This window comes from Gobio gobio, assembly GCF_949357685.1.
Source record: "Gobio gobio genome assembly, chromosome: 6".
In the NCBI taxonomy this organism is placed as follows: domain Eukaryota; kingdom Metazoa; phylum Chordata; class Actinopteri; order Cypriniformes; family Gobionidae; genus Gobio; species Gobio gobio.
Window position 1 is genome coordinate 60869323 of NC_137102.1, and position 24400 is coordinate 60893722.

Below are 24400 nucleotides of genomic sequence, written 5' to 3' on the forward strand. Positions count from 1 at the left end.
GTTTAGGGGCTGGACAGAAGTTTGGGGGCTGGAGAGAAGTTTAGGGGCTGGACAGAAGTTTAGGGGCTGGACAGAAGTTTAGGGGCTGGACAGAAGTTTAGGGGCTGGACAGAAGTTTGGGGGCTGGACAGAAGTTTGGGGGCTGGACAGAAGTTTAGGGGCTGGACAGAAGTTTAGGGGCTGGACAGAAGTTTAGGGGGGCTGGACAGAAGTTTAGGGGCTGGACAGAAGTTTAGGGGCTGGACAGAAGTTTAGGGGCTGGACAGAAGTTTAGAGGGGCTGGACAGAAGTTTAGGGGCTGGGCAGAAGTTTAGAGGGGCTGGACAGAAGTTTAGGGGCTGGACAGAAGTTTAGAGGGGCTGGACAGAAGTTTAGGGGCTGGACAGAAGTTTAGGGGCTGGACAGAAGTTTAGGGGCTGGACAGAAGTTTAGAGGGGCTGGACAGAAGTTTAGGGGCTGGACAAAAGTTTAGGGGCTGGACAGAAGTTTAGGGGCTGGACAGAAGTTTAGGGGCTGGACAGAAGTTTAGGGGCTGGGCAGAAGTTTAGGGGCTGGGCAGAAGTTTGGGGGCTGGACAGAAGTTTAGGGGGGCTGGACAGAAGTTTAGGGGCTGGGCAGAAGTTTAGGGGCTGGACAGAAGTTTGGGGGCTGGACAGAAGTTTAGGGGCTGGACAGAAGTTTAGAGGGGCTGGACAGAAGTTTAGGGGCTGGGCAGAAGTTTAGAGGGGCTGGACAGAAGTTTAGGGGCTGGGCAGAAGTTTAGGGGCTGGACAGAAGTTTAGGGGCTGGGCAGAAGTTTAGGGGGGGCTGGACAGAAGTTTAGGGGCTGGACAGAAGTTTAGGGGCTGGACAGAAGTTTAGGGGCTGGACAGAAGTTTAGGGGCTGGACAGAAGTTTAGGGGCTGGACAGAAGTTTAGGGGGTGGACAGAAGTTTAGGGGCTGGGCAGAAGTTTAGGGGGGGCTGGACAGAAGTTTAGGGGCTGGACAGAAGTTTAGGGGCTGGACAGAAGTTTAGGGGCTGGGCAGAAGTTTAGGGGCTGGGCAGAAGTTTAGGGGCTGGACAGAAGTTTAGGGGCTGGGCAGAATTTTAGGGGGGGCTGGACAGAAGTTTAGGGGCTGGACAGAAGTTTAGGGGCTGGGCAGAATTTTAGGGGGGGCTGGACAGAAGTTTAGGGGGTGGACAGAAGTTTAGGGGCTGGGCAGAAGTTTAGGGGCTGGGCAGAAGTTTAGGGGCTGGACAGAAGTTTAGGGGCTGGGCAGAAGTTTAGGGGGGGCTGGAAAGAAGTTTAGGGGCTGGACAGAAGTTTGGGGGCTGGACAGAAGTTTAGGGGCTGACAGAAGTTTAGGGGCTGGACAGAAGTTTAGGGGCTGGACAGAAGTTTAGGGGCTGACAGAAGTTTAGGGGCTGGACGAAAGTTTGGGGGCTGGACAGAAGTTTGGGGGCTGGACAGAAGTTTAGGGGCTGACAGAAGTTTAGGGGCTGGACGAAAGTTTAGGGGCTGGACAGAAGTTTAGGGGCTGGACAGAAGTTTAGGGGCTGACAGAAGTTTAGGGGCTGGACAGAAGTTTAGGGGCTGGACAGAAGTTTAGGGGCTGGACGAAAGTTTGGGGGCTGGACAGAAGTTTGGGGGCTGGACAGAAGTTTAGGGGCTGACAGAAGTTTAGGGGCTGGACAGAAGTTTAGGGGCTGGACAGAAGTTTAGGGGCTGACAGAAGTTTAGGGGCTGGACGAAAGTTTAGGGGCTGGACAGAAGTTTAGGGGCTGGACAGAAGTTTAGGGGCTGACAGAAGTTTAGGGGCTGGACAGAAGTTTAGGGGCTGGACAGAAGTTTAGGGGCTGACAGAAGTTTGGGGGCTGGACAGAAGTTTAGGGGCTGACAGAAGTTTGGGGGCTGGACAGAAGTTTAGGGGCTGGACAGAAGTTTAGGGGCTGACAGAAGTTTAGGGGCTGGACGAAAGTTTGGGGGCTGGACAGAAGTTTAGGGGCTGGACAGAAGTTTAGGGGCTGGACAGAAGTTTAGGGGCTGGACAGAAGTTTAGGGGGGCTGGACAGAAGTTTAGGGGCTGGACAGAAGTTTAGGGGCTGGGCAGAAGTTTAGGGGCTGGACAGAAGCTTAGGGGCTGGACAGAAGCTTATGGGCTGGACAGAAGTTTAGGGGCTGGACAGAAGTTTAGGGGCTGACAGAAGTTTAGGGGCTGGACAGAAGTTTGGGGGCTGGACAGAAGTTTAGGGGCTGGACAGAAGTTTAGGGGCTGACAGAAGTTTAGGGGCTGGACAGAAGTTTGGGGGCTGGACAGAAGTTTAGGGGCTGGACAGAAGTTTAGGGGCTGGACAGAAGTTTAGGGGCTGGACAGAAGTTTAGGGGGGCTGGACAGAAGTTTAGGGGCTGGACAGAAGTTTAGGGGCTGGACAGAAGTTTAGGGGCTGGACAGAAGTTTAGGGGGGCTGGACAGAAGTTTAGGGGCTGGACAGAAGTTTAGGGGCTGGACAGAAGTTTAGGGGGGCTGGACAGAAGTTTAGGGGGGCTGGACAGAAGTTTAGGGGCTGGACAGAAGTTTAGGGGCTGGGCAGAAGTTTAGGGGCTGGACAGAAGTTTAGGGGCTGACAGAAGTTTAGGGGCTGGACAGAAGTTTAGGGGCTGGACAGAAGTTTAGGGGCTGGACAGAAGTTTGGGGGCTGGACAGAAGCTTATGGGCTGGACAGAAGTTTAGGGGCTGGACAGAAGTTTAGGGGCTGACAGAAGTTTAGGGGCTGGACAGAAGTTTGGGGGCTGGACAGAAGTTTAGGGGCTGGACAGAAGTTTAGGGGCTGGACAGAAGTTTAGGGGCTGGACAGAAGTTTAGGGGCTGGACAGAAGCTTATGGGCTGGACAGAAGTTTAGGGGCTGGACAGAAGTTTAGGGGCTGGACAGAAGCTTAGGGGCTGGACAGAAGTTTAGGGGCTGGACAGAAGCTTAGGGGCTGGACAGAAGCTTATGGGCTGGACAGAAGTTTAGGGGCTGGACAGAAGTTTAGGGGCTGGACAGAAGCTTATGGGCTGGACAGAAGTTTAGGGGCTGGACAGAAGTTTAGGGGCTGACAGAAGTTTAGGGGCTGGACAGAAGTTTGGGGGCTGGACAGAAGTTTAGGGGCTGGACAGAAGTTTAGGGGCTGGACAGAAGTTTAGGGGCTGGACAGAAGTTTAGGGGGGCTGGACAGAAGTTTAGGGGCTGGACAGAAGTTTAGGGGCTGGACAGAAGCTTATGGGCTGGACAGAAGTTTAGGGGCTGGGCAGAAGTTTAGTGGCTGGGCAGAAGTTTACGGGGGCTGGACAGAAGTTTAGGGGCTGGACAGAAGTTTAGGGGCTGGACAGAAGTTTAGGGGCTGGACAGAAGTTTAGGGGCTGGACAGAAGTTTGGGGGCTGGACAGAAGCTTATGGGCTGGACAGAAGTTTAGGGGCTGGACAGAAGTTTAGGGGCTGACAGAAGTTTAGGGGCTGGACAGAAGTTTGGGGGCTGGACAGAAGTTTAGGGGCTGGACAGAAGTTTAGGGGCTGGACAGAAGTTTAGGGGCTGGACAGAAGTTTAGGGGCTGGACAGAAGCTTATGGGCTGGACAGAAGTTTAGGGGCTGGACAGAAGTTTAGGGGCTGGACAGAAGCTTAGGGGCTGGACAGAAGTTTAGGGGCTGGACAGAAGCTTAGGGGCTGGACAGAAGCTTATGGGCTGGACAGAAGTTTAGGGGCTGGACAGAAGTTTAGGGGCTGGACAGAAGCTTATGGGCTGGACAGAAGTTTAGGGGCTGGACAGAAGTTTAGGGGCTGACAGAAGTTTAGGGGCTGGACAGAAGTTTGGGGGCTGGACAGAAGTTTAGGGGCTGGACAGAAGTTTAGGGGCTGGACAGAAGTTTAGGGGCTGGACAGAAGTTTAGGGGGGCTGGACAGAAGTTTAGGGGCTGGACAGAAGTTTAGGGGCTGGACAGAAGCTTATGGGCTGGACAGAAGTTTAGGGGCTGGGCAGAAGTTTAGTGGCTGGGCAGAAGTTTACGGGGGCTGGACAGAATTTTAGGGGCTGGACAGAAGTTTAGGGGCTGGACAGAAGTTTAGAGGGGCTGGACAGAAGTTTAGGGGCTGGGCAGAAGTTTAGGGGCTGGACAGAAGTTTAGGGGCTGGACAGAAGTTTAGGGGCTGGACAGAAGTTTAGGGGCCGGACAGAAGTTTAGGGGCTGGACAGAAGTTTAGGGGCTGGACAGAAGTTTGGGGGCTGGACAGAAGTTTAGGGGCTGGACAAAAGTTTAGGGGCTGGACAGAAGTTTAGGGGCTGGACAGAAGTTTAGGGGCTGGACAGAAGTTTAGGGGGGGCTGGACAGAAGTTTAGGGGGGGCTGGACAGAAGTTTAGGGGCTGGACAGAAGTTTAGGGGCTGGACAGAAGCCCCCTAAAAAGGGCCTAGTGACACCCATGCTGGTTCTGATAAAAGGTGTAACATCAGGTTTTGGATTATGATTACAATTAAACATATGTCTGTCATTTTTGTCCATGAAGGAGCCACATGTGTATTTGTGTGTTCACAGCTAATGTATGGAAACCCGTTTCCGCCACAAAATAAAAAGAGTAATAGCGTCTTTTTATGTCAGAATTCTGACTTTATAACTTTATATACAATTGTAAGAAGAAAAGTCAAAAAAAAAAAATTTTGAGATAAAAAGTCGCAATTACTCTTTATTTTTTCATTTCGTGGCGGAAACGGGCTTCCATACTAATGCGACTAAAGTCACCAAGTGTCATCCCAATCCAATGAAGAAGAAAACAATTGGGGGGGGGGGGGGGGGGGGTAATTTCTGACCAAAGAGGTCCAGAGTGTTAATCTCATTCTTTTCTATTATTGTTTACTTAATATTGCTGAAGTATGAAACAGTTATGGAAGTTTAATTTAACTGTAAATCAAATGTATACATTTTTTTATATATAATATATATTTTACAACATAATTTTTACTATAAAATCAAGTCATATGTCTAACTAAGTTGTGTTCCGAATTTGAAGTTGATATCACAAAAATTGAAGTTTCCATGAGATTTTGTTTTGGCGCTGTACCAAAAATATCCACCGGGTGTCCGACACATTCCATTTAAATTTTTATGAGGCGTTCTCCCGTAACAAATTAATAAAATTCGATCCAAATTTCACATCTATTACAAAACAGTCACCAAATATGGAACTCTTGAGAACTTTCCGACGATATGTGTTATGTCAAGATTAGAAAAGGTAATTTAATTGTTTTATATTAAACCTGACTCCACCCACTAGGGGGAGGAGCCCACTAGAAGAATTTAAAGTACCGTTTCCATGGTAATGCAACATCCGATTTCAAAACAGATTAGACAGGATGAATTATGAGTTTTTAAGCTTTCATATTATACCGAATTTCTATATGAAAAAGGCGATAATTAAAAAAAGCGCGGTGACAGTTAAGAAGTTAAAGCGTTTGCCAAATGCATAAATGTAACTCACATTGTCTTCAGGATGTCTTTTGTTTCTTCTCTAGATGACGTCAGCCACGCCCACTTCTTCTCATGGCCCCGCCCCTCAGAAGATCTGCCACTCCCAGACGCAGACAGACGTTCTGAAGCCTCTGCTCGGAGGGGCGGGGCATGGGAGTCAGGTGACACGCCGGGGGCGGGTGTTATCCAAGGATGGGCGGAGCAATGTGCACGTCGAACACGTGAGTGGGCGTGGCGCTCTGTACCTGCGTGACCCCTGGACGACCTTTGTGGACATGCAGTGGAGGTACAAACTGGTCCTGTTCAGCGCCACGTTTGTGGGCACCTGGTTCACCTTCGGACTGCTGTGGTACCTGCTGGCTCTGGTGCACGGAGACCTGCTGGGTAAGACATGGACACATGACAACAAACAGACAATAACACGCATAACGGACAAGAAAACAACTAAATTAATAAAACTACATTGATTCAAATAATATCCAGGGGAAAAGACATGTCTTCAGAGAGGTTTTAAAGCTTTCGACGTCGGAAGACTGAAGCGTACAACAGAGAAGGCGAAAGTAAATCTGTAATATATTGTGGAGCCAGGCTTTTTAACCACTTATACTCAGAAACATTCACAACCGTTTTATTTCTATATAATATTACCGTAGTTTTACTGTACACTGAAAAACAAATGGTGCAGAAACAATTTTCGTGCCGAAATTGCTAGAAAATTTCATAATAAACTAGAAAGTTAATCGGCTTGCATGTTTTAGTACATGGCTAGCATGAATTAGCATTTTGCTAACATTAATTAGCATGTGGCTACCATGTCTTAACAAATTGCTAACATGTCGGTAGCATTTTTAACTTTGCTAGTATGTTTTAGCATTTTGCTAGCATGAGTTAGCACATTGCTAGCATGATTTAACATGCTGTTAGTATGTTTTACCCTACTGCAAGTATGATGTAGCATGTTGTTAGCATGAATTAGCACATTGCTAGCATGATTTAACATGCTGTTAGTATATATTATACCCCACTGCTAGAATGATGTAGCATTTTGCTAACATGAATTAGCACATTTGCTAGCATTATTTAACATGCTGTTAATATGTTTTACCCCATTGCTAGTATGATGTAGCATGATGCTAACATGAATTAGCACATTGCTAGCATTATTTAACATGCTGTTAGTATATTTTACCCAATTGCTAGTATGATGTAGCATATTGCTAGCATGAATTAGCACATTGCTAGCATTGATTTAACATGGTGTTAGTATGTTTTACCCCATTGCTAGTTGATGTAGCATGTTTGCTATCATGAGTTAACACATTGCTAGCATGATTTAACATGCTGTTAGTATGTTTTACCCCATTGCTAGTTGATGTAGCATGCTTGCTATCATGAATTAGCACATTTGCTAGCATGGTTTAACATGCTGTTAGTATGTTTTACCCCATTGCTAGTATGATGTAGCATGTTGCTAGCATGAAATTGGCCATTGCTAGCATGATTTAACATGCTGTTAGTATGTTTTACCCCATTGTTAGTATGATGTATCATGTTGCTAGCATGAATTAGCACATTTGCTAGCATGATTTTACATGCTGTTAATATGTTTACCCCATTGCTAGTATGATGTAGCATGTTGCTAGCATGAATTTGCACATTTGCTAGCATTATTTAACATGCTGTTAATATGTTTACCCCATTGCTAGTATGATGTATCATGTTGCTAGCATGAATTAACATGCTGTTAGTATGGTTTACAATATTGCTAGTATGATGTAGCATGTTTGCTAGTATGTTTTCACATGGTATCATTAACTAGCATGTTGCTAACGTGTTTAACACATTTTTTAACATTTAATACATTGCTAGTATGTTTCAGCTATTTTGTTACCATGTTTAATACATCGCTAGCATTAATTAGCAAGCTGTTAACTGATTTAAAATGCTGAAACATGTTTGACATGTTGCTAGCATGAATTAACATTAAACTAGCATGTTTCACATGTTACTAGCGTGAATTACAATACTGCTAGCATTCTCAGGATATTGCTAGCATTAATTAACACATTGCTTTCAAGATTTAGCATAATGCTAATATGTTTTATCATGTTACTAGCATGTCTTATAAAATTTGCAAACATGTTGCTAACATGTTTTACTTTGCTAGTTTGTTTTAACATGTTGCTAACATGAATTAGCACATTGCTAACATGATTTAACATGCTGTTAATATGTTTTACCACATTGCTAGTATGATGTAGCATGTTTGCATTAATTAGCACATTGCTAGCATGAATTATCCAGTTGTTAACATGTTTTATCATGTTTCTAGCATGAATTAGCATGTTACATTGCTATTATGATTAAGCATGTTTGCTAGTATGAATTAGCATGCTGATAGCATGTTTTACAACAGTGGTAACATGTTACTGTCATGTGTTAGCATTAATTAACATGTTTGAACACGTTAGTAGCATGAATTAGCATGTTACATTGCTATTATGATTAACATTAATTAGCATGATGCTTTGTCAAGCCAACAATTATAAAGAAAGAGTGAGCAACATAATGAATTAAACATGACATTTTGAACGTTGAAAGACTAAAATATAATTTTTAATAAATAATCTTGCAGTTTTACTTAAAACTTTGACTTACACTTATAATAAAAGCCTAAATTTAAAGGGTTAGTTCACCCAAAAATGTAAATTGTGTCATTAATGCCTGAGCCTCATGTGGTTGGACACCCGTCAGACCTCCGTTCATCTTCAGACACAAATGACGATATTTTAGTGTAAATCTGATGCTCTGAAAGGCCTCCATTGGCTCAACTTTACACTCTCAAGACCCTTAAAAGACACTAAAGACTAAAGTTACAAAGTCCATCTCACTACAGCGGCTCTACAATAACTTTATGAAGACGAGAATAGTTTCTGTGCGCAAAAAAACCCTAAATAACGACTTATATAGTGATGACGATTTCAAAACACGGCCTCATGAAGCTTCGAAGCGTTATGAATCAGTGAGTCGATTCAGCAGTTTGAAGCGTTATGAATCAGTGAGTCGAATCATGATTCGGACTGCTGAATCGACTCACTGATTCATAACGCTCTGAACCGCTGAATCGACTCACTGATTCATAAAGCTCTGAACCGCTGAATCGACTCACTGATTCATAACGCTCTGAACCGCTGAATCGACTCACTGATTCATAACGCTCTGAACCGCTGAATCGACTCACTGATTCATAACGCTTCAAACCACTGAATCGACTCACTGATTCATAACGCTCTGAACCGCTGAATCGACTCACTGATTCATAACGCTTCAAACCACTGAATCGACTCACCGATTCATAACGCTCTGAACCGCTGAATCGACTCACTGATTCATAACGCTTCAAACCACTGAATCGAATCACTGATTCATAACGCTCTGAACCGCTGAATCGACTCACTGATTCATAACACTTCAAACCACTGAATCGACTCACTGATTCATAACGCTTCGAAGCTTCATGAGGGCGTGTTTTGAAATCGTCATCACTATATAAGTCGTTATTTAGGGTTTTTTTGCGGATCGCGTGTCAAACCGCCAAACTGCTGAAATTTGGCGATCCAAACTGCTGAATCGACTCACTGATTCATAACGCTCTGAACGGCTGAATCGACTCACTGATTCATAACGCTCTGAACCGCTGAATTGACTCACTGATTCATAGCGCTCTGAACCGCTGAATCGACTCACTGATTCATAGCGCTCTGAACCGCTGAATCGACTCACTGATTCATAACGCTTCAAACCACTGAATCGACTCACTGATTCATAACGCTCTGAACCGCTGAATCGACTCGCTGATTCATAACGCTTCAAACCACTGAATCGACTCACTGATTCATAACGCTTGGAAGCTTCATGATGCCGTGTTTTGAAATCGTCATCACTATATAAGTCATAATTTAGGGTTTTTTTGCGCACAGAAACTATTCTCGTCTTCATAAAGTTATTGTAGAGCCGCTGTAGTGAGATGGACTTTGTAACTTTAGTCTTTAGTGTCTTTTAAGGGTCTTGAGAGTGTAAAGTTGAGCCAATGGAGGCCTTTCAGAGCCATCAGATTTACACTAAAATATCTTCATTTGTGTCTGAAGATGAACGGAGGTCTGACGGGTGTCCAACCACATGAGGGTGAGGAATTAATGACACAATTTACATTTTTGGGTGAACTAACCCTTTAACCTGGTATTCAACCGGCAATCAGTGAAGCCAGAAGAGCAGAAATCTGGGATAAAGAGGACTGAGCCACAGGTACAGTGAGTGACCGTAATCCAGCCCAAACTACAGCATGAGTCACCGTCTCATAATCATTTACTGATAAAAACACTTTCAAGTTTTGATCATGGATGTGAGATAATAAAGCCACTCTTCAACACTGAATTTTAGGGCGTTATCAAAAACAACTCCCAAATGTCCAGCATGAGCATCAGAATTCGAGGATAAAGGACCAGTTTTGAACTGAGTTCAGAGTGAGATTTTGGTGACGGTGGGGACGAGGTTCTGATCTGAAAAATGTGTATAAATAAATAAATAAATAACATTTTTTTTTATTTAATTAAACATTTCTCTCTCTCTCTGTGTGTGTGTGTGTGTGTGTGTGTGTGTGTGTGCATAGTATTAATTCTTGCATTTCTCTATTTCAAAGATGTCCGGGAAGAGGCAAATTAATAATCCATAATAATTTGGAATATTTTTTTTTGTCAGAATTTACTGTGTTGTAAATATAATTTTATTCAGAAGCAATAGTTCAATCAACTTTGAGATATTTAAATCTGCATATCTTTGATATTTTTACCTTTTATGAAGGGCATTTCCCATAATCTTAAATATAGGCTATGCTTCAGCTTTCCTTTTATATTCTTAAATTTGATCTATAAATTAAATTAGAATAAGACACTATTGGGCTGTTGAGAAATCAAATTAAATCATTTACACTGAAAAATGTTATGAGATTGTTTTAAATATTTTTGAATATACAAATAAGAAATGTTAGAAAGAAAACATTAAACTAAACCACCAGTAGGTGGCAGAATGTAAACGTTGTTGTTGCGGGAATATCTAAATCTTACCCGGATACAGCAATGCTATTTTCTGATTGGCTGTTCGGGAGCTGTATTTTTGATTTGATTGGCTGGTGCGTGGCAGGGTCTTCTGAACTCTATGTGGAACTCACTTGATTCCTCTTAATAGCGGCGCAACTTGGTGGGCATTATCCTGGAAATTTCTCTGCGTGAGAAATACAAGGTGTGAGTGTGTGAACGGGTTGAAATGTGTGTGTCTCACGCCCAATACGTGAGACTTGAGAGCCCTGTATTCATCTGTATAACGGATCCTGGTGGCACAAAAGCTACAATTTCTGCTTTAGATTTAGCTAGCCAACATATTAACTCCCAAAGATAGTCCAACAAAAAGTGCATGTCATGATTTTGCCCTTCAATTAGAATTTTTCCACTTCAAGCACTCCCATGTTAGTCTGGCTCCGCCCTCCTCCGTACTTCCGCCCAATGTTCATTCTCCTTCAGTTCTCCGTCTGGGACTGCGGTATATTCTTAGGTTTTCTCCGAACAAATTTTAACCGGTCCAATCAGCGAACAGAGGGAGTGGCTGAGAACGATGACGTTGATCCAGTGTTAATTTTGACAGCAAATTTTGATTTAGTTTTAGTCATATTTTAGTCACCTGAATTGTTTTAATTTTAGTCGACTAAAATCTAATGAGTTAAATTGTAATACATTAAGCATTTAAGCGTTACATAACCGACTGTCACTTGAACTGACATTTTGACATAATTTTGTTTTTGACATTAAAAATACACGAAAGAGCTCAATTCACTTTTTAAAAACATCTTTATAGTTGTTATAACTTTGTATTTCTGTTTTAGGCCATATCAGGTTAAGCTAAAGCTTCAAATAAGTTTGTTTATTTATTTATTTTAATTTAAAGCTACACTGTGTAACTTTTTTAGTTTATTCTTAGCTAAAAACACTTAGTTCTTTCAAAATTATATGTGCTCATTAATGTATATTTACTTCTTTCAAGTAATAAAGTATTCTCGTAAGTTTATAATATGCCATTGAAAACACATACGGGTGAGGGTTCGAATGCGGGTCGCCATGTTGATCCTCCATCTTGAAAGTACATTAGCCAAAGAGGGACATTCCCGTAAATTCAAGCTTGGCCTTTGGTGTTTTAACACTCGATGGCACCGTGACGAATGTGGACGAGGTGGAACTGGAAGCCATGTTAATCTTGGACTAAATCAGCCACCGTAGGAGTTAAAACAAAATCGGAATTGAGAGGAACAGAAACTAATATTCACTGGATGGTCATATACAAGTTCACCACTAGATGGGGGAAAATATCACACAGTGTAGCTTTCAGTTAACATTTATTTAATTTCAAGTAATTAAGATTTTTTTAATGGTTTTAGTGAACTATTATAACCCTGATACTTTATTGAATATATGTCAAATATTGGTCTTTCCTCCTGACTATGAATTAAATGGGAATTAAATTAAATACAGTTTATTGTGTAAGCAAAAACTAATATATAATGCGTGACTTGTAATTATAAACAAGGGAGATAAATATGCGTTGTTACACATACACACACACATACTACATCTCTCTCTCTCTCTCTCTCTCTCTCTCTCTCTCTCTCTCTCTCTCTCTCTCTCTCTCTCTCTCTCTCTCTCTCTCTCTCTCTCTCTCTCTCTGGAGGAGCGTTCAGTCTTTCCTCGTGTTAATAGTGAATCCGCTAGGCTGCCCTACAAAGGTAAAGACCTTAACTCACCAGAGTGTGAAACTCAGAAAAATGACTTTTTTTTGTTTTTTTTGTTGAAGTTTTTTTGTTGTCCAGCCAATTGTATGACAGGTAGGACACTGAAAATTTGAAGTCATAATTAACATATTTATCTACATTAAAAGAATTGAGCTCAAACTTGACCTTTAGTTACTGTATTCTGCCTTTGCATGATCTGCAAAACAATCATACAAAGGCAAAAGACCTTCTAATGTATTGATCATTTTGATTTTATCACTCACAAACATTTCTATGATAACAATGATAGCCTTAAAATAACATTTAGTGAGTTCTGTCTATCCATCCATCCATCCATCTTCTTCCGCTTATCCGGGGCCGGGTCGCGGGGGCAGCAGTCTAAGCAGAGATGCCCAGACTTCCCTCTCCCTAGACACTTCCTCTAGCTCTTCCGGGGGGACACCGAGGCGTTCCAAGGCCAGCCGGGAGACATAGTCCCTCCAGCGTGTCCTCGGTCTTCCCCGGGGCCTCCTCCCGGTTGGACATGCCCGAAACACCTTCCCGGGAAGGCGTTCAGGAGGCATCCGGAACAGATGCCCGAGCCACCTCAGCTGTCCCCTCTCGATGTGGAGGAGCAGCGGCTCTACTCCGAGTTCCTCCCGAGTGACTGAGCTTCTCACCCTATCTCTAAGGGAGCGCCCAGCCACCCTGCGGAGAAAGCTCATTTCGGCCGCCTGTATCCGGGATCTTGTCCTTTCGGTCATGACCCAAAGCTCATGACCATAGGTGAGAGTAGGAACGTAGATTGACAGGTAAATCGAGAGCTTCGCCTTACGGCTTAGCTCTTTCTTCACCACGACAGACCGGTACATCGACCGCATTACTGCAGAAGCTGCACCGATCCGTCTGTCAATCTCCCGTTCCATCCTCCCCTCACTCGTGAACAAGACCCCTAGATACTTGAACTCCTCCACTTGGGGCAGGAACTCTCCACCAACCTGAAGTGGGCAAGCCACCCTTTTCCGACTGAGGACCATGGCCTCGGATTTGGAGGTGCTGATCCTCATCCCAGCCGCTTCACACTCGGCTGCAAACCGTCCCAATGCATGCTGAAGGTCCTGGTTAGAAGGGGCCAACACGACAACGTCATCCGCAAAGAGCAGAGACGAAACCGTGTGGTCCCCAAACCTGACACCCTCCGTCCCTTGGCTGCGCCTAGAAATTCTGTCCATAAAAATTATGAACAGAACCGGCGACAAAGGGCAGCCCTGCCGGAGTCCAACATGCACCGGGAATAAGTCTGACTTACTGCCGGCAATGCGGACCAAACTCCTGCTTCGGTCATACAGGGACCGGACAGCCCTCAGCAAAGGACCCCGGACCCCATATTCCCTCAGCACCCTCCACAGGACGCCGCGAGGGACACAGTCGAATGCCTTCTCCAAATCCACAAAACAAATGTGGACTGGTTGGGCAAACTCCCATGAACCCTCCAGCACCCTGTAGAGGGTATAGAGCTGGTCCAGTGTTCCACGACCAGGACGAAAACCACACTGTTCCTCCTGAATCCGAGGTTCCACTATCGGCCGAATTCTCCTCTCCAGTACCCTGGCATAGACTTTCCCGGGGAGGCTGAGAAGTGTGATCCCCCTATAGTTGGAACACACCCTCCGGTCCCCCTTCTTAAAAAGAGGGACCACCACCCCGGTCTGCCATCCCAGAGGCACTGTCCCCGACCGCCACGCGATGCTGCAGAGGCGTGTCAGCCAAGACAGCCCCACAACATCCATAGACTTGAGGTACTCAGGGCGGATCTCATCCACCCCCGGTGCCTTGCCACCGAGGAGTTTCTTGACCACCTCGGTAACTTCAGCTTGGGTGATGGACGAGTCCTCCTCTGAGCCCCCAGCCTCTGCTTCCCCAATGGAAGACGTGACGGCGGGATTGAGGAGATCCTCGAAGTATTCCTTCCACCGTCCGACAACATCCCCAGTTGAGGTCAACAGCCGCCCATCGCCACTGTAAACAGCGTTGGTAGGGCACTGCTTCCCCCTCCTGAGGCGCCGGACGGTTTGCCAGAATCTCTTCGAGGACAGCCGATAGTCCTTTTCCATGGCCTCACCGAACTCCTCCCAGGCCCGAGTTTTTGTCTCCACAACCACCCGGGCTGCAGTCCGTTTAGCCTGCCGGTACCTGTCAGCTGCCTCAGGAGTCCCACAAGCCAGCCAGGCCCGATAGGACTCCTTCTTCAGCTTGACGGCATCCCTTACTTCCGGTGTCCACCACCGGGTTCGGGGATTGCCGCCTCGACAGGCACCGGAGACCTTGCGTCCACAGCTCCGAGCAGCCGCTTTGACAATGGAGGTGGAGAACATGGTCCACTCGGACTCAATATCTCCAGCCTCCCTCGGGATCCGGTCGAAGCTCTGCCGGAGGCAGGAGTTGAAGATCTCTCTGACAGGAGACTCGGCCAAACGTTCCCAGCAGACCCTCAAAGTACGTTTGGGTCTACCGAGTCTATCCAGCTTCCTCCCCCGCCATCGGATCCAACTCACCACCAGGTGGTGATCAGTTGACAGCTCCGCCCCTCTCTTCACCCGAGTGTCCAAGACATACGGCCGCAGGTCAGATGAAACGACCACAAAGTCGATCATTGACCTACGACCTAGGGTGTCCTGGTGCCATGTGCACTGATGGACACCCTTATGCTTGAACATGGTGTTCGTTATGGACAAACTGTAACTAGCACAGAAGTCCAATAACTGAACACCACTCGGGTTCAGATCAGGGGGGCCGTTCCTCCCAATCACGCCCCTCCAGGTTTCACTGTCATTGCCCACGTGGGCGTTGAAGTCCCCCAGTAGAACGACGGAGTCCCCAGTCGGAGCACTCTCCAGCACCCCTCCCAGGGACACCAAGAAGGTCGGGTACTCTGCACTGCTGTTCGGCCCGTAGGTACACACAACAGTGAGAGACCTATCCCCGAGCCGAAGCCGCAGGGAAACGACCCTCTCGTTCACCGGGGTAAACTCCAACACATGGCGGCAGAGCTGGGGGGCTATAAGCAAACCCACACCAGCCCGCCGCCTCTCACCATGGGCAACTCCAGAGTGGTGAAGAGTCCATCCCCTCTCGAGTAGTGTGGTTCCAGAGCCCAAGCCGTGCGTGGAGGTGATTCCGACTATCTCTAGTCGGAACCTCTCAACCTCACGCACAATCTCAGGCTCTTTCCCCGCCAGTGAGGTGACATTCCATGTCCCAAGAGCCAGATTCTGTGTCCAGGGATCGGGTCGTCTAGGCCTCCTCCTTCGACTGCCGCCCGATTCGCTTTGCACCGGCCCCTTATGGTCCCTCCCGTGAGTGGTGGGCCCACGGGAAGGTGTCCCCACGTCGCTCCTTCGGGCTGAGCCCGGCCGGACCCCGTGGGGGAAGGCCCGGCCACCAGGCGCTCGCATACGAGCCCCAACCCCAGGCCTGGCTCCAGGGTGGGGCCCCGGCTGCGCCGTACCGGGCGACGTCACGGTCCTCGTTTTATTTGTCATCATAAGGGTTTTTGAACTGCTCTTAGTCTGACCCGTCACCTAGGACCTGTTTGCCTTGGGAGACCCTACCAGTGGCATATAGCCCCGGACAACATAGCTCCTAGGGTCATTCGGGTACTCAAACCCCTCCACCACGTTAAGGTGGCAGTTCATGGAGGAGTTCTGTCTAGTAAGGCTTAATATTACATCAATAGAATATTACAAAATAAAAAATAATGAGAAGGCTAAAACTGTACTGGGTCATTTTAAAACTTCATCATTGTACTTAACCCTCTGGGGTTCTTCATTTATGGGTCACACTCAGGACCTTCAGGTCAAAAATGACCCAGAGGGCGGGATTAAGATAAAAAAGATTTAAGTAAAATCAATTAAATATATATTTGTTCAATAATATTTGTTCTTTTCTTTTTTGGTGTTTTGAGATAATTTTATGATTTATAATTAATATTTATGCAACAATTATGATAAATTGTTTCCCATTGAATGTAATAAAAAATGTATATGTATATATATATATATATATATATATATATATATATATATATATATATATATATATATATATATATATATATATATATATATATATATATATATATATATATATATATATATATATTTTTTTTTTTTTTTTTTTTTTTTTTTTTTTTTTATTAAAGCTGTATTTCATTTTAGAGTCAAGCCTAGGCCTCATGAAAGCATTTTTTTTTATGAGATCGGTGCCATCCGGTGGACACATTGAGCATTTTTATCACGCAATAGCACATTTTTACCACTAAAGTGGATCTTGCGTTTTATACATTTTTAAAAAAAATCGTAGCTTCATCTGAATGGTCCGAAACTTGGTGACTTTATTGGTGCTTGGTATATGAACACCCAAAAAAATTGGGGACAGGATTTGAAAAGTCTCAGTGGTCGTAAAAAAAATAGTCACACTCAGGACCTTCGGGTCAAAAATGACCCCCATAGGAAATGAATGGAAATTGACAAAAATATGAAAATATGAGTTTTTTTGTGCATACAATTTACAAATCAGCCAGGATGCAGAAAAAAGGCTCAACAGTGAAGATCTCTAAAATATCAAGAGTGCAAAACTCACACACACACACACACACACACTTATACACACAAAAACACACGCACACACAAATGAACGCGTGCCATTCCAAAAGCTAATTGTGTTTTTGTGTGTGTGTGTGTGTGTGTGTGTGTGAGTTTTTATTGTCTGTTTTGCACTCTTGATGTTTTAGAGATCTTCACTGTTGAGTCCTTTTTTCTGCATCCTGGCTGATTTCTAGATTGTTTGCACAAAAAAAATTATTTCCATTCATTTCCTATGGGGGTCATTTTTGACCCGAAGGTCCTGAGTGTGACTATTTTTTTTTTACGACCACTTAGACTTTTCAAATCCTGTCCCCAATCCTGGGTGTTCATATACCAAGTACCAATAAAGTCACCAAGTTTCAGACTATTCCGATGAAGCTACGATTTTTAAAAATGTTTATTTAAAAAAATTTGGGTCAGAAATGACCGAAGAGCCGCAGAGGGTTTTAATTGAAGTAAAATAACACTTTAAGAGGTTAATAAAGTAACCTTCCACAAATATTTCTTACATTTGAAAGGTTTGATTTGGCTATGCCGGTAATATGTAGACGTCCTTTCTCAAATACCATTCGCCCTTTTCTGACAAAACGTGTAGGAATATCTGATGACATTGTGTGTATGTTTTCCAGATTTAATGAAAAAACTTTTTAATGAAAACATTTTTCGGGACAGAATGGAAAATGTATTTAGTACCACATGCATGTACAGACTACAGTTCTCATTACGTTACGCCCAAAACACACCCATGACTCATTAAGAGACGAGGCACAACCCTTTTAGACCATGCTCAGGGCATCACAGCGATTTTTCCCGTCATTTAACAAGTAGATTTGGACACACCCTAAGTGAACTTCAAACTTTATGACGATAAGGACCCCTAAATATGATAAACCTTTATGGGGGACCCCCTTCCTAAAATCCATCTATATATTTTTATATATGATTTTTTTTTTATCTTTGTTTCCAAACATAAATTGGCTATACTTAATGTTGGCTGTATAAAATGTTCAATTAAAAATTATTTGTATAAGCAACTTTCACAATAAATGTATGTAAGCAGATTACGTACTGCGTTAAGAAAACTGCCTTACAACCCCAGTGACCGAGATAAAGGGGAGTATAGTGAGAAAAACTCACTAGAAAGATATAAAGCAAACATATAACATTTTGGAAAGTATGTATACGACAAGAAAGGAGAGAAATATTTTCGGTGGACTTTATCCATTTTTGCTTTGTCGTTTTATTCTCTGAAATTTTCTGGGGACCCCTTAGAACCCAGTTTGAAAACCCCTGCTTTAGACCATGCGCTCATTAAAATAGGGCCCTTCAGAAGTCAAGTCAAGTCAACTTTATTTATATAGCGCTTTAACAATGCAGATTGTTTCAAAGCAGCTTCACAGTGTTAAACAGGAAAATAATGCAACAGAATTTGATTCAGCCGTATAGCCGTTCTGGAGAAAATGTCATCAGCTCATTTCAATTATCATACAGTGACAATATGTGCATTAGATCAGTAATTTAGTATATATGGTTAATTTAGTTTAATAATTAGATTTATTTGGATATTTAGTTGAAAAATGTAGTGTCCCCAACTCCCCAACTGGGCAGTTCTCCTCTGGCCAATTAACAAACAGCGAATGATTATTATTCTGGGAAATTTACAGATCAGAGGTCAATTCATAATAGATCGGAATATTCGAAAGATCAGAGGCAGCACACCGGAGACGGGTTTATTGAGGATGATGTGTCAATTAAACAATTATTAAATAGGAATAATCAAAATATCGGAGTCATCACGCCGGAGACGGGTTTATTGAGGATGACATATCGATTTAACAATTATTAAATTGTAATATTCGAACAATCGGAGTCATCACGCCGGAGACGGGTTTATTGAGGATGACATATCGATTTAACAATTATTAAATTGTAATATTCGAACAATCGGAGTCATCACGCCGGAGACGGGTTTATTGAGGATGACATATCGATTTAACAATTATTAAATTGTAATATTCAAACAATCAGAGTCATCACGCCGGAGACGGGTTTATTGAGGATGACATATCGATTTAACAATTATTAAATTGTAATATTCAAACAATCAGAGTCATCACGCCGGAGACGGGTTTATTGAGGATGACATATCGATTTATCAATTATTAAATTGTAATATTCTAACAATCGGAGTCATCACACCGGAAACGGGTTTATTGAGGATGACATATCGATTTAACAATTATTAAATTGTAATATTCTAACAATCGGAGTCATCACACCGGAGACGGGTTTATTGAGGATGACATATCGATTTAACAATTATTAAATTGTAATATTCAAACAATCAGAGTCATCACGCCGGAGACGGGTTTATTGAGGATGACATATCGATTTAACAATTATTAAATTGTAATATTCAAACAATCAGAGTCATCACGCCGGAGACGGGTTTATTGAGGATGACATATCGATTTATCAATTATTAAATTGTAATATTCTAACAATCGGAGTCATCACACCGGAAACGGGTTTATTGAGGATGACATATCGATTTAACAATTATTAAATTGTAATATTCTAACAATCGGAGTCATCACACCGGAGACGGGTTTATTGAGGATGACATATCGATTTAACAATTATTAAATTGTAATATTCTAACAATCGGAGTCATCACACCGGAGACGGGTTTATTGAGGATGACATATCGATTTAACAATTATTAAATTGTAATATTCGAACAATCGGAGTCATCACACCGGAGACGGGTTTATTGAGGATGACATATCGATTTAACAATTATTAAATTGTAATATTCGAACAATCGGAGTCATCACACCGGAGACGGGTTTATTGAGGATGACATATCGATTTAACAATTATTAAATTGTAATATTCTAACAATCGGAGTCATCACACCGGAGACGGGTTTATTGAGGATGACATATCGATTTAACAATTATTAAATTGTAATATTCTAACAATCGGAGTCATCACACCGGAGACGGGTTTATTGAGGATGACATATCGATTTAACAATTATTAAATTGTAATATTCGAACAATCGGAGTCATCCCGCCGGAGACGGGTTTATTGAGGATGACATATCGATTTAACAATTATTAAATTGTAATATTCTAACAATCGGAGTCATCACGCCGGAGACGGGTTTATTGAGGATGACATATCGATTTAACAATTATTAAATTGTAATATTCTAACAATCGGAGTCATCACACCGGAAACGGGTTTATTGAGGATGACATATCGATTTAACAATTATTAAATTGTAATATTCTAACAATCGGAGTCATCACACCGGAGACGGGTTTATTGAGGATGACATATCGATTTATCAATTATTAAATTGTAATATTCTAACAATCGGAGTCATCACACCGGAGACGGGCTTATTGAGGATGACATATCGATTTAACAATTATTAAATTGTAATATTGAAAAAAATCGGAGTCATCACACCGGAGACGGGTTTATTGAGGATGACATATCGATTTAAGTATTATTAAATTGTAATATTGGAACAATCGGAGTCATCACGCCAGAGACGGGTTTATTGAGGATGACATATCGATTTAAGTATTATTAAATTGTAATATTGGAACAATCGGAGTCATCACGCCGGAGACGGGTTTATTGAGGATGACATATCGATTTAACAATTATTAAATTGTAATATTCAAACAATCAGAGTCATCACGCCGGAGACGGGTTTATTGAGGATGACATATCGATTTAACAATTATTAAATTGTAATATTCAAACAATCAGAGTCATCACGCCGGAGACGGGTTTATTGAGGATGACATATCGATTTATCAATTATTAAATTGTAATATTCTAACAATCGGAGTCATCACACCGGAAACGGGTTTATTGAGGATGACATATCGATTTAACAATTATTAAATTGTAATATTCGAACAATCGGAGTCATCACACCGGAGACGGGTTTATTGAGGATGACATATCGATTTAACAATTATTAAATTGTAATATTCGAACAATCGGAGTCATCCCGCCGGAGACGGGTTTATTGAGGATGACATATCGATTTAACAATTATTAAATTGTAATATTCGAACAATCGGAGTCATCACACCGGAGACGGGTTTATTGAGGATGACATATCGATTTAACAATTATTAAATTGTAATATTCGAACAATCGGAGTCATCACACCGGAGACGGGTTTATTGAGGATGACATATCGATTTAACAATTATTAAATTGTAATATTCTAACAATCGGAGTCATCACACCGGAGACGGGTTTATTGAGGATGACATATCGATTTAACAATTATTAAATTGTAATATTCTAACAATCGGAGTCATCACACCGGAGACGGGTTTATTGAGGATGACATATCGATTTAACAATTATTAAATTGTAATATTCGAACAATCGGAGTCATCCCGCCGGAGACGGGTTTATTGAGGATGACATATCGATTTAACAATTATTAAATTGTAATATTCTAACAATCGGAGTCATCACACCGGAGACGGGTTTATTGAGGATGACATATCGATTTAACAATCATTAAATTGTAATATTCTAACAATCGGAGTCATCACGCCGGAGACGGGTTTATTGAGGATGACATATCGATTTAACAATTATTAAATTGTAATATTCTAACAATCGGAGTCATCACACCGGAAACGGGTTTATTGAGGATGACATATCGATTTAACAATTATTAAATTGTAATATTCTAACAATCGGAGTCATCACACCGGAGACGGGTTTATTGAGGATGACATATCGATTTATCAATTATTAAATTGTAATATTCTAACAATCGGAGTCATCACACCGGAGACGGGTTTATTGAGGATGACATATCGATTTATCAATTATTAAATTGTAATATTCTAACAATCGGAGTCATCACACCGGAGACGGGTTTATTGAGGATGACATATCGATTTAACAATTATTAAATTGTAATATTGAAAAAAATCGGAGTCATCCCGCCGGAGACGGGTTTATTGAGGATGACATATCGATTTAACAATTATTAAATTGTAATATTCTAACAATCGGAGTCATCACACCGGAAACGGGTTTATTGAGGATGACATATCGATTTAACAATTATTAAATTGTAATATTCTAACAATCGGAGTCATCACACCGGAGACGGGTTTATTGAGGATGACATATCGATTTAACAATTATTAAATTGTAATATTGAAAAAAATCGGAGTCATCACACCGGAGACGGGTTTATTGAGGATGACATATCGATTTAAGTATTATTAAATTGTAATATTGGAACAATCGGAGTCATCACGCCGGAGACGGGTTTATTGAGGATGACATATCGATTTAACAATTATTAAATTGTAATATTGGAACAATCAGAGTCATCACGCCAGAGACGGGTTTATTGAGGATGACATATCGATTTAACAATTATTAAATTGTAATATTCGAACAATAGGAGTCATCACGCCAGAGACGGGTTTATTGAGGATGACATATCGATTTAACAATTATTAAATTGTAATATTGGAACAATCAGAGTCATCACGCCGGAGACGGGTTTATTGAGGATGACATATCGATTTAACAATTATTAAATTGTAATATTGGAACAATCGGAGTCATCACGCCGGAGACGGGTTTATTGAGGATGACATATCGATTTAACAATTATTAAATTGTAATATTGGAACAATCGGAGTCATCACGCCGGAGACGGGTTTATTGAGGATGACATATCGATTTAACAATTATTAAATTGTAATATTGGAACAATCGGAGTCATCACGCCGGAGACGGGTTTATTGAGGATGACATATCGATTTAACAATTATTAAATTGTAATATTCGAACAATAGGAGTCATCACGCCGGAGACGGGTTTATTGAGGATGACATATTGATTTAACAATTATTAAATTGTAATATTTGAAATATCGGAGTCATCACGCCGGAGACGGGTTTATTGAGATGCCGTGTCGATGAGGCAGTTTCAGGGGAGTCTAATTGACACGGTCTCTCAGACACTTCAGGGTCTAACAATCATTTAATGGAAAAAGTGTTTTATGTCTATGCCACAGTAAAGAGATGTGTTTTTAGTCTAGATTTAAACTGACAGAGCGTGTCTGCTTCCCGAACAACGTCAGGAAGACTTTTCCAGAGTTTAGGAGCTAAATAGGAAAAGGAATAGGAAAGAAGTGCTTCTGTGCCACCTTTACAATGTTGGCATATTGTTAAAAAGCCAGAGATCGCTCCAACGGAACAAACCCCCTCTTTAACACGGGCGCTTGTGTTTGTGTCTGTCTTGTGTTTGTAGAGTTTGATCCTCCAGCAAACCACAGTGTGTGTGTGATGCAGATGCAAACGCTGACCGGGGCCTTTCTCTTCTCCCTGGAGACTCAGACCACCATCGGGTACGGGTTCCGCTGCATCACCGAAGACTGTCCGTCCGCAATCGTCCTGCTCATCGTCCAGCTCCTCATCACCACCGCGATGGAGATCTTCATCACCGGGACGTTCCTCGCCAAGGTGCCCGTCCGTTTACATGGGTGAACGTGATTTCACCAAATCCACAACAGATCTGAGGGACAAGTTTACAGTTTAAAGCCCTATTCGCATGGGATTAGTTGTATCTGGGGACCTCTGGTGATTTGTAATAATTGCAGAGAATATCTGTGATCTTAAAGGGTTAGTTCACCCAAAAATGAAAATTCTGTCATTAATTCCTCACCCTCATGTGGTTGGACACCCGTCAGACCTCCGTTCATCTTCAGACACAAATGAAGATATTTTAGTGTAAAGCTGATGCTGAGAAAGGCTTCAGATAGGCCTCCATTGGCATTCAGTACATTTACACTCACAAGACCCATAAAAGGCACTAAAAACATCGCTACAAAGTCCATCTCACCACAGTGACTCTACAATAATTTTACGATGCGACGACAATAGTTTTTGTGCGCAAAAAAAATCGAAATAACACCTTTATCCAACTTGTTCTTGTCTTCCGTGTGTGTCTCCACGACGCATGCGTGAGAATATGAGCAGATCCGGCGTTCGGACACATGACCCAGAAGAGATTTGTTTACGAGCAGAGGAAGACGCGCGTATCTCAGCTGTTGAATTCTACATTGATCGTGCTTTAGGTCTCGGTGTAGTTCTCAAAATGGGGCTTAAGTGTGTATTTCATGGTTTCCTGAACGCCGGATCTGCTCATATTCTCACGCATGCGTCGTGGAGACACACACGGAAGACAAGAACAAGTTGGATAAAGGTGTTATTTAGATTTTTTTTTGCGCACAAAAACTATTGTCGTCGCATTGTAAGATTATTGTAGAGTCACTGTGGTGAGATGGACTTTGTAACGATGTTTTTAGTGCCTTTTATGGGTCTTGTGAGTGTAAATGTACTGAATGCCAATGGAGGCCTATCTGAAGCCTTTCTCAGCATCA

The 24400-nt window shown here is 42.5% G+C and overlaps 1 protein-coding gene across 4 annotated transcripts in view; it reads left to right on the top strand.

Annotated features, from left to right (window-relative positions):
• kcnj10b (potassium inwardly rectifying channel subfamily J member 10b) overlaps positions 1–24400 on the top strand; it is a 71170-nt gene that overhangs the window by 33549 nt on the left and 13221 nt on the right. For all 4 annotated transcript variants that reach the window (XM_079819721.1, XM_079819723.1, XM_079819722.1 and 1 more), the window contains exons 2-3: positions 5526–5865; positions 23269–23480. In XM_079819721.1, the coding sequence (XP_079675847.1) occupies positions 5526–5865; positions 23269–23480 (552 nt within the window). The remainder of the gene's footprint in view (positions 1–5525; positions 5866–23268; positions 23481–24400) is intronic.